Here is a 12,837-nt window from a genome sequence, read left to right as displayed (position 1 = left end):
GAATTAATAAGTGAATACAAACAAAGTACAGGCCACCTAAAACTTCTGTCTAACACGTACCTACACGTTTATCAGAATTTTCTGGGAGGTCTCTTTGAGTTTACTCTAAATGTCCAAATGTTTTTGGCTATATTCTACTTTATCTCTAATAGCAGATTTTAAACTTTACAAGGATGGATAAGGCCGTAAAAAGAAACAAAAGCTATGGTATAGGAATTTTAAAAGACATATGAAACAAATCACGATATAACAAAGGGTTATTCACTTAGGCATGCAGACAAGGGGTTGATTTATAAAGTTTCCCGTTGCATTTCCAGAATATACACATTACACAAAATGAAATCTTGCTATAGAATAGATGTTTCAAGTCACATAATAAAAAGTCACACAAAGACCAGGCTAAACATTTTAAATGTGAGAAAAAGCACGTTAAAGCTATACTTACTGTCTTCTATATCCCAACACTGGGTGATTGGGTCCCCATACTTCACATCTTGGCGTCTAGCTCGCCTACAGAAAGGGGATTGAACTGATTAGAATTTCTAGCATGAAAATCATGATATAGAAAGGTTTCATCTAACACCAATATCAGTGGCAAATACTAAAGTATGCTTGTCTCATTGCTTAATTTAAATTCAGATCAATATTCCAAATGATTGAACATTAAACACCTGAATATTACTTAATTACTATTATTTTCTTTTTCTCTGATTTGGGAAATTAGTCAGCAGAACAGGCTGAATAAAAACATAACACACATTATATATACATTAAAATGGGGAGAACCTGTCCTACACCCTCTAGTCAGTTGTTGGGAAAATAATAATATCGGAAGAACTTTAGTGAGCTGGAAAATATGCATATATATGGAGCACTTTATCATGTAAAGATTACGGCATAGATTTGACTAAGTGAAAAGTTAAACACTGACTGAAGTAATGCAGACTCTTCAGGAAGGTCATGGAAATGCGTATCATGAAAAAACAATGCATGTATTTTTGAGATGTTTGCACCAAAACAAACTCATCTTCTAATTCCATTTTCCATGGGTATTTTGAAGCACTGTCATAGAAAGACGTGTTCGATTCAGCATGGATGGCAGATGACGGGGGAGGGGGGTTGCCTGTAGCTTGTATTGCCTTTGCTGGTAGTGGCAGCAGCAGTGGTAGTAACAGGAACTAATAATTAATAGTAGAGCTTTGTGTTATGCTGTACATTTTCTTTAGGAGCGCATATTAACTACAGGGCAAAAAAAGACAAAATCTGATGCATGCAGGCTAAGCATGTCTTACCGTCTTACAATGTATTTTCATTTGCTTTGTCTAGTTTATGTCGCCGATTCAGGGATCACAACAATAATAAACCTTTTGCAGTATCTAGCATGTTCCTTAAGTTATGCTAACTGCATAACAACTGTGCAAAAGATTCATCCACTGTGCACATCTTTTGGCCCACATGGACATTATGTGGGCAAGGGACATCACAGTGCATGTCTGTAAGATCACAGACACAAATTTGAGAAACAGAAGAACAGATTATGATGTTATAAGGTAAATATGGCCAAGAATGATTTTTTTTTTAACCTTGGCTTCTTATGCAACAGGGTCAATTCATCATACTGAAGGTGGATTAGACTCTAATGAGCACTCTTGTTTTTTAGCTTCTAGAAAAGCATTCTGGAGCCAGTACTGTGGCATAGCAGGTTAAGCCACTGCCTGCAGTGCTGGCTTCCCATATGGGCTCCAGCTGGAGTCCAGGGTGCTCCACTTCTGATCCAGGTTCCTGCTAATGGACCTGAGGAAGCAGCAAATGTCCCAAATGCTTAGGCTCCTACATCTCCCAGGTGGGAGACCTGGATGAAGCTCCTGGTTCCAACCTGGCCCATCCCTGGCCATTGAGGCCATTTGAGGAGTGAACCAGTAGATGGAAATATCCCTCTCTCTTTCTGCCTCTCTTTCTCTCTCTGTAACTCTGGCTTTCAAGGAAATAAATAAAAAAAATTTTAAAGTATTCCCACAAAACTCACACTGATGAGTCTACTCTTGGGCAACAATTAAAAGAAAATGTTGGTGATATTTTACTTTTAGATTCTAACTGTCAGGGCTGGTGCTGTGGCAAAGCGGGTAAAGCCGTCTCCCATATGGGTGCCAGTTTTGTGTCCTGGCTGCTCCACTTCTGATTCAGCTCTCTGCTATGGCCTGGGAAAACAGAAGAAGATGGCCCAAGTGCTTGGGTCCCTGTACCCACATGGGAGACCTAGAATAAGCTCCTGGCTCCTGGCTTCGGATCGGTGCAGCTCCGGCCATTGTGGCCAGTTGGGGAATGAAACAGTGGATGGAAAATCTCTCTCTCTCTCTCTCTCTCTCTCTCTCTCTCTCTCTCTCTCTCCTCCCCCGCCTCTCCTTTTCACTCTGTGTAACTCTGCCTTCCAAATAAATAAATAAATCTTAAAAAAAGTCATTGAAAAAAGGAATTTAAAATGAGTTCATTTTGGTGTAAAAATGTTTAAATTCACAAATAGTTTTTTCAAAATATTCACTTCCCATGAACTTTCTGAGGATCATTTTATATTCCTAAGTTAATTACAAAACAGTAGATATATGAGCATATAAGTATTAAGAAATAGGAAGAGGGAATATAGAAGACAGAGTGAATAAAAACCAATTTTCATGGTGTTTGCCATAAATGAAATAATATAATATAAACAGCTTATCAGAATTTCTTAAAATTCTCCATTTCAGAATATTTTATCTTCCTTCAAAATTTAGTGTCACGGCAGACTCATAGAATGGCAAAAGCCCTAAACAGCACTCTGGCCTCAGAATCAGCCCTTAAAGCATTCGGATCTGACTAAAAAGAGTATTTCAGGCATGGAAAGCCAAGACACTCTGGCAAAAAAAAAAAAAAAACAAAAAACAAAAAAAAAACTCTGTAATTGAAAGATCTCTGTGAGTGAGATCTCAGCGGAAAGAACAGGCAATCAAGGAAGGAGGTACCTTTCTCTGAAGGGAGGAGAGAACTTCCCACTTTGACTATGGCCTTGTCTTAATAAGATTGGAGCTGGCGAACTCAAGAGGCTTCCATAGCCTTGGCAACTCATGACAAGAGCCTCCAGTGATTACTGACGCCATAAACAAGAGTGTCAATTTGTTAAATCAGCAACAGGAGTCACTGTGCACTTACTCCCCATATAGGATCTCTGTCCTTAATGTGTTGTACTATGTAAATTAACGGTATAACTAGTACTCAAACAGTACTTTAAATTTTGTGTTTCTGTGTGGGTGAAAACTGTTGAAATCTTTACTTAAAATATACTAAATTGATTTTTATATAAAGATAATTGAAAATGAATCTTGAGATGAATGGGATGGGAGAGGGAGAGGGAGATGGGAGGGTTGTGGGTGGGAGGGAGGTTATGGGGGGAAAAAGCTGCTATAAACCAAAAGTTGTACTTTGGAAATTTATATTTATTAAATAAAAGTTAAAATAATTTAGTGTTAGAGGAAAGCATTTGGCCTAGGAGGTGAGATAGCAGGATGCCATGTGCTCGCCACACTGGAGTGCTTGGGTTTCATTCCTGGTTCTGGCTCCTGACTCCAGCTCTCTGCTGATGCAGACCCAGAGAAGCGGCGGCAGCGACGGCTCAAGTAATTGGGCTCCTACCACCCACATGGGAGATCTGGATTGAGTTCTCAGCTCCTGGCTTCAGCATCGTCCCAGCTCCAGCCATGGCAAGCACCGAGGGAGTGAACCAGCACACAGAATTGCTGCACCCGTACCCCGCTCAAATAAGCAAAAAAAATTAAGTGTGAAACTATAAAACAACACTGTAACTGTAATGAGCTTTCTCATAAGCTGTGCTACAAAGCACCCGTGGGAGGCATTACCTTTTAGAAGTGGGTGCGTATCGGGAGCAGGCACTTCCGTCCCAGGCACAGTAGGGGTCTCTGGCTAGACAGCACTCTGCACAAGCTTTCCCGTATGTGTCGCACCTGTGCAGGGAGAGCTGAACAAACCCATCGCGGGAACCGACGTACAGCTGTTGCTGCAAACCAGACAATGCCAATGCATTAGAAACATCCTTCAGGCTGGTCTCAGGGACTTCCTGTCTTGAACGCCACACACCAGATGTAAATCTCTTTCTCCAGGCCCCCGGCCATGGTCAACTCTTACTGAATAATGCACTGAAGAGCAAGTCAGTCTCTTCTACCCCTAGGAGGATGGTGCTTGGGGGGGGGGGGGGGGATACTGAAATGGACAGCATCCTAGCAAGCTGGAGTAAGCATGGCCGTAATTTAAGAAGGTCAAAGACCAGCTGCTAGTCTGAGGAATTTAGCTGTCAAATTCTTACTCAATAGCAGAGAATGAAGATTTGTTAGACTATATTGTGCACAGATCCTGTAGGCAAAACTGATGGTCTCCCTCTGCCACGCCTCCTTACATGAGAGAAGACTCCAAAGACATTTTAAAAACTTCCTTCTGGTTTCAATTAACAGTTTAACCTGCTAATGAAGCACTGATCCCTGAAAGAATACGAATTATCAGTGGGACAGAAAGTATCAGGCATTACTACGCAGAAAGCATTAAGTAGGCTTGAGAAATGTCATTTTACAAGCAAAAGGCTGAAGGATATGGAAAAATCCAGCAAACAAAATCGCTCCTCGAAAATAACTCGTGAAATTAATGTACTAGTCCACCATGCATTCCCTTGAGGGTCTGTGGCACTGGTGGTGGAGGGCAGTGTTAACACAAGTGAATAAGCGTAGTTTTGCCTTTAAAGGAATTCACAATCAACTCCAGTAGACCATATACACTTTAAACAAAGGAAAAATACCATAGAAATAGATATTGGCATAGCAACAAACAGGAATACATTACAAAGTGGATGGAAAATTGATGTAAAGGACGTTTCTTTTGCTGTGGAAATTTCTGAAACTCATGCATTATTTTTATACGAATTTTTCATGAAATTTTTGAAAACCCTCCATATATTTACTCAACTTACAGAAGTTTGTCTTATACCTTTACTACCCATTTCAATTGTCCATTAAGACTTCCTAGTTGCTAAATAAAATGAATGCTGTTTGGTTTTTGTTTTATTTAAATTATATACACACTGGCTAATCACTAAACCCTCCTCGAAACTGCACTTTCTCTTGTTCTCCCTCTGTGTTTCTGCCTAAAATATCTGTCTCTTCGGTGAATCCTTTTTTTACATTAAATGTTGGGTTTCCCTCTTTTGTTCTGTGTTGCACAAAGACCCAGAGGCACCTTAGAAACATAAGGATTCTCCTAACTCCCCCTCCCTGTCAGCCTCCACTCCTCTAGACAGACAGCTGCTCCTTGCTTTTGATTCTTCTCTGCTTGTACTCAGTCTGCCCCGTGTCTTTCCATTCCCGACACAGAACTGGCTAATCTGTTTCCTCCCCTCCCCTGCAAGGCCGCTGCCTTTGCTTTGGCCCTTATCATCTCTTTCCCTGGATCACTTCTAAGTGTCCTAACTGTTTCCGCTTCGACTCCAGCCTGGTTTCTCAGAAACCCCAACCCTGACCTCGGGACCCCATCCATCTTCCTGCTGCCACCCACAGCCGACTCATCTTTCTGAACTTGAAATCTTTGGTGGTTTCCATTGTGCTTACACTAAATTGTTGGATTTCTCAAGAGGACACAGAAAGACACACGGGAGTCTTGCTCTGGCCTTCCTTCTCCAGATTCATTTCTAGTCTTCCTTCTGCTTGAACACAAACAAAACCCCAGCTCTGTTGTACACAGCGCGCTAGAACAGGCTATGGTCTCTCACTCTGCACACCCGTGTTGCCGTCTGTCCTGCTACCTAAGGTGTGCTCCTCCATCCCAACCCCTTTATAGTGCATCTGCTCAACTACATTCTTGGCTGAAGGCGTATGTTTCTTCGCCGTCTCCTGTTCCTCCTGGCTCCCTTTCAGTCTGCTTGTCTCTCTGTCTCCTCCTCTGTCTTTTTCTGTTATTGTTATGCATTGTTAGCATGCTCCATTTTCAGTACAATAAAGAGAATAATATGATTTTAATATGGATCTTCTGGAGAGAAACCGCTCTGTCATCCATTTCTTGCTGCAGCCTCTAAGCACCGCAGCAGGTCCTCAGGAAATATGTGGCCGAGTGAATGCACAAATTCATGGAAAAGACCTAAAGAAGAAGACTATTTTGACCTTTGCCCTAATTGCCACCTGCACTAAACCAGGCAGAACAGATCAGGACGATTGGATCAGCACCTTTGTGATGAACTCATGACTTCCTACATCATGGAGCTGCTACAGAAATGATAACACAAGACTGAAGCTCTTAAATTACGACTGGAGTGTAACAGACCAATGTGAAATCCTCTCAAGCATTATCACATCATACTTAGCTACCATGTTCCTCGTGCCTCTCCTGCGCCAGACCTCTGTGAAGATCCATGCTCGCAGCAGCCTGTTCAGACTCACAACTAACTTAGGACTGGGTGTTGTTCCTCCAACTTTACTCCTCAGGAGACTGCGTGTAAGAGCCAGATATCGAAGGAACGGCTGCTGCTGAGGACTGACGCGGGACTGTAAGCCACCACGGTCCACACTCGAGTTCCCAACTCCTCATGAAAGTCCCTTCTGAAAGGTCAGGGCTGACATTCCGCTTGAGTATCGTAGGGAAGTTATGCTCAGGAGACAGGAAAATGAGACCAATTTTGAAAACCAAAGGAAGGGGAGAATAAGCTTACTAATTAATGAAACTTAGTTCCTTTTCTCCCAAGTCAAGTGTGATACCACAGCCTGTCTCATCAATTAAAAGAAAAACAAATAATCTAACTTTTTTATATTATTTACAACCTATCTTCTAATTTCAATGGACCTTCTAGATGCATTTTCATTAATTCAAGCAATCTGTTGATTTTGTAGTTATTTTTCAGACACAAAAATAAAAAGTACCTGCTTCAGAGACAGCTCCATGTTCAAGATGACTGATGGGTGCTGAAAACAGAAGAAAAATCTCAATGAAGACTGCATTTCCATGAACCAATCTGTTAATTCTCTAAAGTTCACTGAGGTAAACATCCAGGCTCTCTCATAAAGGGGAAAGAGGGGTCTTAGTTGCTCCAAATATGTAGTGTTTATCCCTTAATAGAGATGACGGAAATAGTTACTTTAAAGTATCTTTTTAAAGAAAAACTACCTAAAGGATGAGGAAACACTCTGAATTGAAAATTGTTCCCAGTTCCTCACAAGTTATCTCCTTCTCCTAAATCTTCTTATCTTAACTGCTTCCATATAATTCAAAGCAGTGTTGACAAGAACATCTACGTAATTATTTATTACCTCTTTCTGCTCTGACTTAGACCAGTGGTTCAAAAACTTGTTCAAGTAGCAGAGTTCTGAAAAGTTACAGTGAGTGCTCCTTGTGGAAAACCACATTCTTCGTGGAGCACTACAAGGTATCAGGCACATGATTTCATGAAATGAACAAGGACCAGTTTTATTCAGAAATTTGGAATCTATGCATGCAAGAGGAAATCAGAAGGATGAACACAACAGATCTAAACTAAAAATGACAGGATGCTTTTGAAAATGTTTCACCTATCAATCACCTGTGCACTTAATGTTTGTTCATTTCTCACCAACTACAACTTACTAATAATGAACAGTAGCAGATTTCAAGATCTAGAGAACATATATGCATGAAAATAATTTGAAATGTTTTATTTATTTGACAGGCAGAGAGAGAGAGCGCGCGCGCGTGCGCGTGAGCCCATCTGCTGGTGTACTCCTCAAATGCCTGTAATGGCTCCGTGGGGCTGAGGTTGGTGCCAGGAGCTGGGAACTCAATCCAGGTCGCCTGTGTTGGTGGCAGGAATCAGCCAGCATCTCTGCCTCCCAGGCTCCACAGTGGTAGGAAGCTGGAGTCAGGAGCTGGAGCCAGGAATTGACCCTAGATATTTCACTATGGGATGTGGGCAGTTTCTACACCAACAGAAAACTATTAAGCGATAGAGTTGTGTCCAGTACCTTTTTAAAATCATGAATTTTAAAAATACTGATAGGTAAACTTGCCAAAATTCTAGACAGTATATATATATATATATATATATTTGCATATGTAGTTTTTTTTGGAAATTATTTATATCTGTATAAAGCTGTTGAAAAAAGAAAGGAAAACAAAACTGAAAATAAAATATGGCCATTATTTAATCTCAACTGTGCAATTAAACCGTTACTCTTAGCCAGAGTTTGATAACCACAGGAGGAGACTGGTTCTGATATGCCTATGTGAGTTACTGGGGCTGCAATCTTGGTATTTGCACTCACTTGCATTTGACATTGATCCTTCCCTTGGGAACCACCCAAGATTTGTTTTGGTGGACACCGTGTAGCAGGTCTTGCTCTCCTCCACTCCTCGCCCACCACTCTGTCACATGGCAGACAGGTCCCCGTGGTACCCAGGGGGTTCACCATCTTGAGCCCCTCACAGTGGAGAGCTATATTTTCTTTTAAGGCAACAGATATTTACAGGGAAATAGTCTATTTTAATAAGCTGTCTCAATAAAAGTCTTATAAAAAACAGCCTGTTTTTAAAGCTTGTCTAAAAAATATGATTTTATTATTTTCAGGAAATAATTTTAAATTAAATTTTGTTGAATGCACAGTTAAAATTTAATGTGAAATGTCAAAAGCATTCCCCAAACCTGGAGAGCTGTTTTTCTACTGTCTCTGATGGGCAAGAAGAATCTAGTATTCATAGAACTTGCTACACTATCGTGAACACTAGTTGCTTTGTTCTTAATTTCTTTACAGAAAAGGAGGGACACACGGTTGATATACTCTTTCAGTTTTCTCAAATTCAACTGGGGGAAAATTTGAAAAGTGAAATTTACCAAGTGGAAAAGCATCTGGGTAGTGAAAGAGACCCCAGGCTTTCATTGAATGTGGCAATGTGTCTGACTGTATGCTTAGAGAATGCAGTAATGAGAGGCAATCCCACGGGCTCTCAGTTCAGGACATTCAACAGAAGAAGGTGAGTCCTGCTCTTGGCTGCTTATAAAACTTTCTCCAGTGTCTAAGGAAAAGGAAAACAAAGGAGCTAATGTCAAAGGGTCCCCAGGAGAAAGAATGACGCATGAAAGCGCACGGGCCTCACAAGAGGGCCGACTCGGGTCGCCAGGCTCCCGCAGACGGGTCGGCTCACCTTGAAGACCTGCAGCTCCTCCAGCACCACCTCCTCCATGTTCCACTTCTCCTTGGAGATGCTGACAACTTTGAGGACGGTTCCAATGTCTGAAAAGACACACAGCCCATGACCCTGCTCTTCCTAGATCAGGATTCAGCCGCAAGCATGATCCTAGACACTCGCAAATGGCTGCCGTCACTTTCCGTGAAATGCCTTTTAAGTCAGGTTAAATAAGGCAGGTAAGAAGTGAAGTTCCACCTTCCAAAACACTACAGCTCTTACCTAGCAGAACATGCATTGGTAAATGATATTAAATCACACATACTCGGAGCATATCCTTAACAAAAGGGATCTATTTGCCTAAGTTTAAGTACTAGTTAAAATAACAGAAGGGGAACAAATTTTGGGTCTTAATTAAAAGATTGACATACATTAAAATGATCTGGGTGTGTGTCTTATTGTAATATATATTTACTCAGTAATTGCCATATGCATTTCACCATAAAAACATGATGTATGCAATCTTAATAATGATGTTAAAAAGTAGACAAAAAATCACTGAAGCTATCAACGAGAGGGAAATTATGTTTCAGACTTTGAATGAATTCTACCTTCAACATCATTATTAATGTACTAAAAAATGGAAGTTTTGCTCAATAAAAAGTATTTCAACTCAGAAAACAACGTAAGATTGAAAATGCAAACCAAAAATTAACATTTAGGAGATTTGTTATAAATATGCCATCTGATACTGCAGTTCCACAAGAAAGAAGATCAGAAAGACATTTTAGAGAAAGAAAAAAAATGAAATCAATTCATACAAAACGGGTATCTTTTAAACTTCTGAACAATGGAGTTGGAGTAACATATAGTAACAATCCTGTTTGCACGACGTTGTCTGGATTATTGAATTCTGTTTTTTAAGGGATTCTGAGATATTTCAAAAATATTAAATACACATTTCCAAATGTCAAAATAAAAAATCCGCAAGCATCACTTGGTTTTCTCAGTAAAGTTAGGTAGCGCCACCTGGTGGCGGGCCGACGCTCACAGCGGTGAACGGGGAGGATCCGGCGCGCGCTCCGGGCATCAAGCAGACTCCCTCCAGGCCCTGACCCTCCACCTGCTGTCTCTGCGCCTCCGGGTCTTGCGAGCGCCCTGCAGCGCAGTCAGGAGGACCACTCGTGTTCGCAGTGCACACTGTGTCTGCACACACGTGCTTCCTGAGAAACCTCACTCGGTAACACTAAGCGGTTCCGAAATTACTTTTCTGTCATGCAAGTCTATTCCAACGAGAACTCCCGTTTCCTAAAACCCCATCATGTCTGCTTCTTTATGAAATGTTTGATCTATAAAGAATGTGATCCAGGACGCAGCACTTCTGTTTGAATGGCACGTGTCCTCTTCACGGCCACAAGAATTCTTATGGGGCTGGCAGACGACAATGTTTCTTATTTTTTAGACTCATCAAGTAATCACTTTCTCTTTTGGTAAATAAAGAATCAATCATCTTGCAATCACCGAGTTGACAGAAGATATTAAATGGGCTCCAATATTGAGAACCCACATAATTCATCTGAATACACAAAGTTCAAGAACAGGAAAAATAGTCTCCAAAAAGTTCCCGTGGAAAGGTCTTGGCAAAGAAATACCTAATGATTTTACAAAGCTGGCCTCAGCCTTTGCCATCCATGGCTCTGACATCAGGTGAGGGGATGCTTGGGGAAAGTGTATCAAATGTCCCTGTAGGCAGAGCGCAAGGTGCGGTATGAAAAGAAAGAGCCTGCTTCACCCTGCTCCGGCCACCACACAAACACATCCTGAACACAGAACCTACGGCAGGCACTCTGCAGCCCTCACAGCCCCATGCAAACACACTGTGAAGTCCCCCACGGGCTGGGAGAGCATCCTACGTGCGCATTATCAATTAACAATGTGTGTCACACAATGTTAAGAAATGCGGGTAAGGTATTGGCTCCTAATTACTCACTTTGCTTTTGACGGATGAGTATTTTGGAAGCTTCTCTGGTCTTTAACAATGAGAACCTACTTGGCAAGCTCGCCGAGTGCAGCTCCAGCTTACCTGTCCCAAGGAACATGACGTCGTACTGGCCGTCTTCTGCAACCACGTGGTCCACCACCACCTGTGTCAGTCTGTAATCCACGTTGATCCGCTTGAAGGTGGGGGCACCCGCGGCCGGGTACACTGACTTATACATCACAGGGTGCCGTTTGATGAAACTGATGACATCATCTGGGAAATCGCGGGTGGACTTAATCAGAGGGTCATAGGTTTTGCTTGGACACTGTGAAGAAAAGCGGACGGGAATAAAGACATCACGCAGGCGTCTGAGAAATGTATGCTTAACTTCCAAAACACTTGGTAAGGCTTAGCACCGATGACGGAGGGCAGGGTGAATACGGAATGTGTATGGATAAACAAACGCAATGCACATTCAATATATTCATGTACAGTTGTCTCCCTCAAAAATATTCTAAATCTTTTTTTTTTCTTAACTTTTTTCCTCTAGTGTTCACACATGAACCCTTTTTAAATGATTCTTGTTTCCTGGGCCAGCGCTGTGGTGCAGCGGGTAAAGCCACAGTCCGCGGCACAGCCATCCCATATGGGTGCTGGTTCGTGTCCTGGCTGCTCCTCTTCCAGTTGAGCTCCCTGCCAATGCACCTGGGAAATCAGCAGAGGATGGCCCACGTAATTGGGCCTCTGCACCCATGTGGGAGAACCAGAGGGAGATCTGGCTCAGCTCCGGCTGTTGCAAACATTTGGGGAATGAACCAGAGGATGGAAGACTTCGCTCTTGGTCTCTCCCTCTGACTCTCTAACACTGCCTTTTCAATAAATAAAATCTTTAAAAAAAGGATTCTTGTTTCTTATGAAGATTACCAATGCTAATAAAGAAATGTAAACTGAAATTCCTAATGAATGAAACGTGATGTGAAAAAAACCTGTTAAAACCCCGATCCATAATTATGAGAACAAATGGGAAATGAGTATTTTTTACTTCTTTTGAGTAAATTTAAAATTTCAGTGCAACTGAAACGATGTTTATCAAAAATAAAACGGAAAAAATCAACAGGTAACAAAAATTACTTTCAAAAGAGCCTTAGTAAGTCTGGAATCGTAATTAGCAAGTTTTTGTAACTAGTGTGAAGATTTTACTATGAATAATTCAACAGCATTTCCCCTAAGGGGGTCTGTGAAGAGGGCCGGAGGGCATTTTCCACTTCTGCCTCAAGCTCTCCCATGTGACTGTGTCCATTAAACCAATAGTTAGCATAACCTGCCCCCTAGTGGCAAAAATTAAAAGTTCAAATTAGTACAAATTAGTATCAATTTGATGTCTTTACCCAAAAATAAAGGAATCATTTCATAATTTGACTTTTCTCAGAAAAAAAATCTCCTTTTCCATATCCTAGATCTAATTTATGTCAATACTCTGTAATTTAGAAAGTTACCTCAGCTAGAACAATTCTCTCATACTCAAATCCCTAAGGGACTGCTGGATTCTTTTGGAAGGAAAAAAATTAATTAAATATAGCACAGAGAAGAAAATGGGTCACATTAGGGACAGTGTGTGAGAGAATGCTGCCTTTCTACAATTTTAGTTTTTGACAAGTTGGAAACAGTCTCCCCTGAACTGA

The 12,837-nt window shown here is 41.3% G+C and overlaps 1 protein-coding gene across 4 annotated transcripts in view; it reads right to left on the bottom strand.

The window, feature by feature from the left end:
* The window catches only part of SEMA3D (semaphorin 3D), a 283,059-nt gene that overhangs the window by 108,128 nt on the left and 162,094 nt on the right, over positions 1-12,837 (bottom strand). For all 4 annotated transcript variants that reach the window (XM_017344335.3, XM_008261803.4, XM_002713842.5 and 1 more), the window contains 5 exons: positions 11,258-11,480; positions 9,193-9,281; positions 6,942-6,983; positions 3,888-4,045; positions 446-510 (listed from right to left, as the gene is read on the bottom strand). In XM_017344335.3, the coding sequence (XP_017199824.1) occupies positions 446-510; positions 3,888-4,045; positions 6,942-6,983; positions 9,193-9,281; positions 11,258-11,480 (577 nt within the window). The remainder of the gene's footprint in view (positions 1-445; positions 511-3,887; positions 4,046-6,941; positions 6,984-9,192; positions 9,282-11,257; positions 11,481-12,837) is intronic.

The sequence above is a fragment of the Oryctolagus cuniculus genome, chromosome 16 (assembly GCF_964237555.1).
Source record: "Oryctolagus cuniculus chromosome 16, mOryCun1.1, whole genome shotgun sequence".
In the NCBI taxonomy this organism is placed as follows: domain Eukaryota; kingdom Metazoa; phylum Chordata; class Mammalia; order Lagomorpha; family Leporidae; genus Oryctolagus; species Oryctolagus cuniculus.
This window is presented reverse-complemented; position numbering and strand designations above follow the sequence as displayed.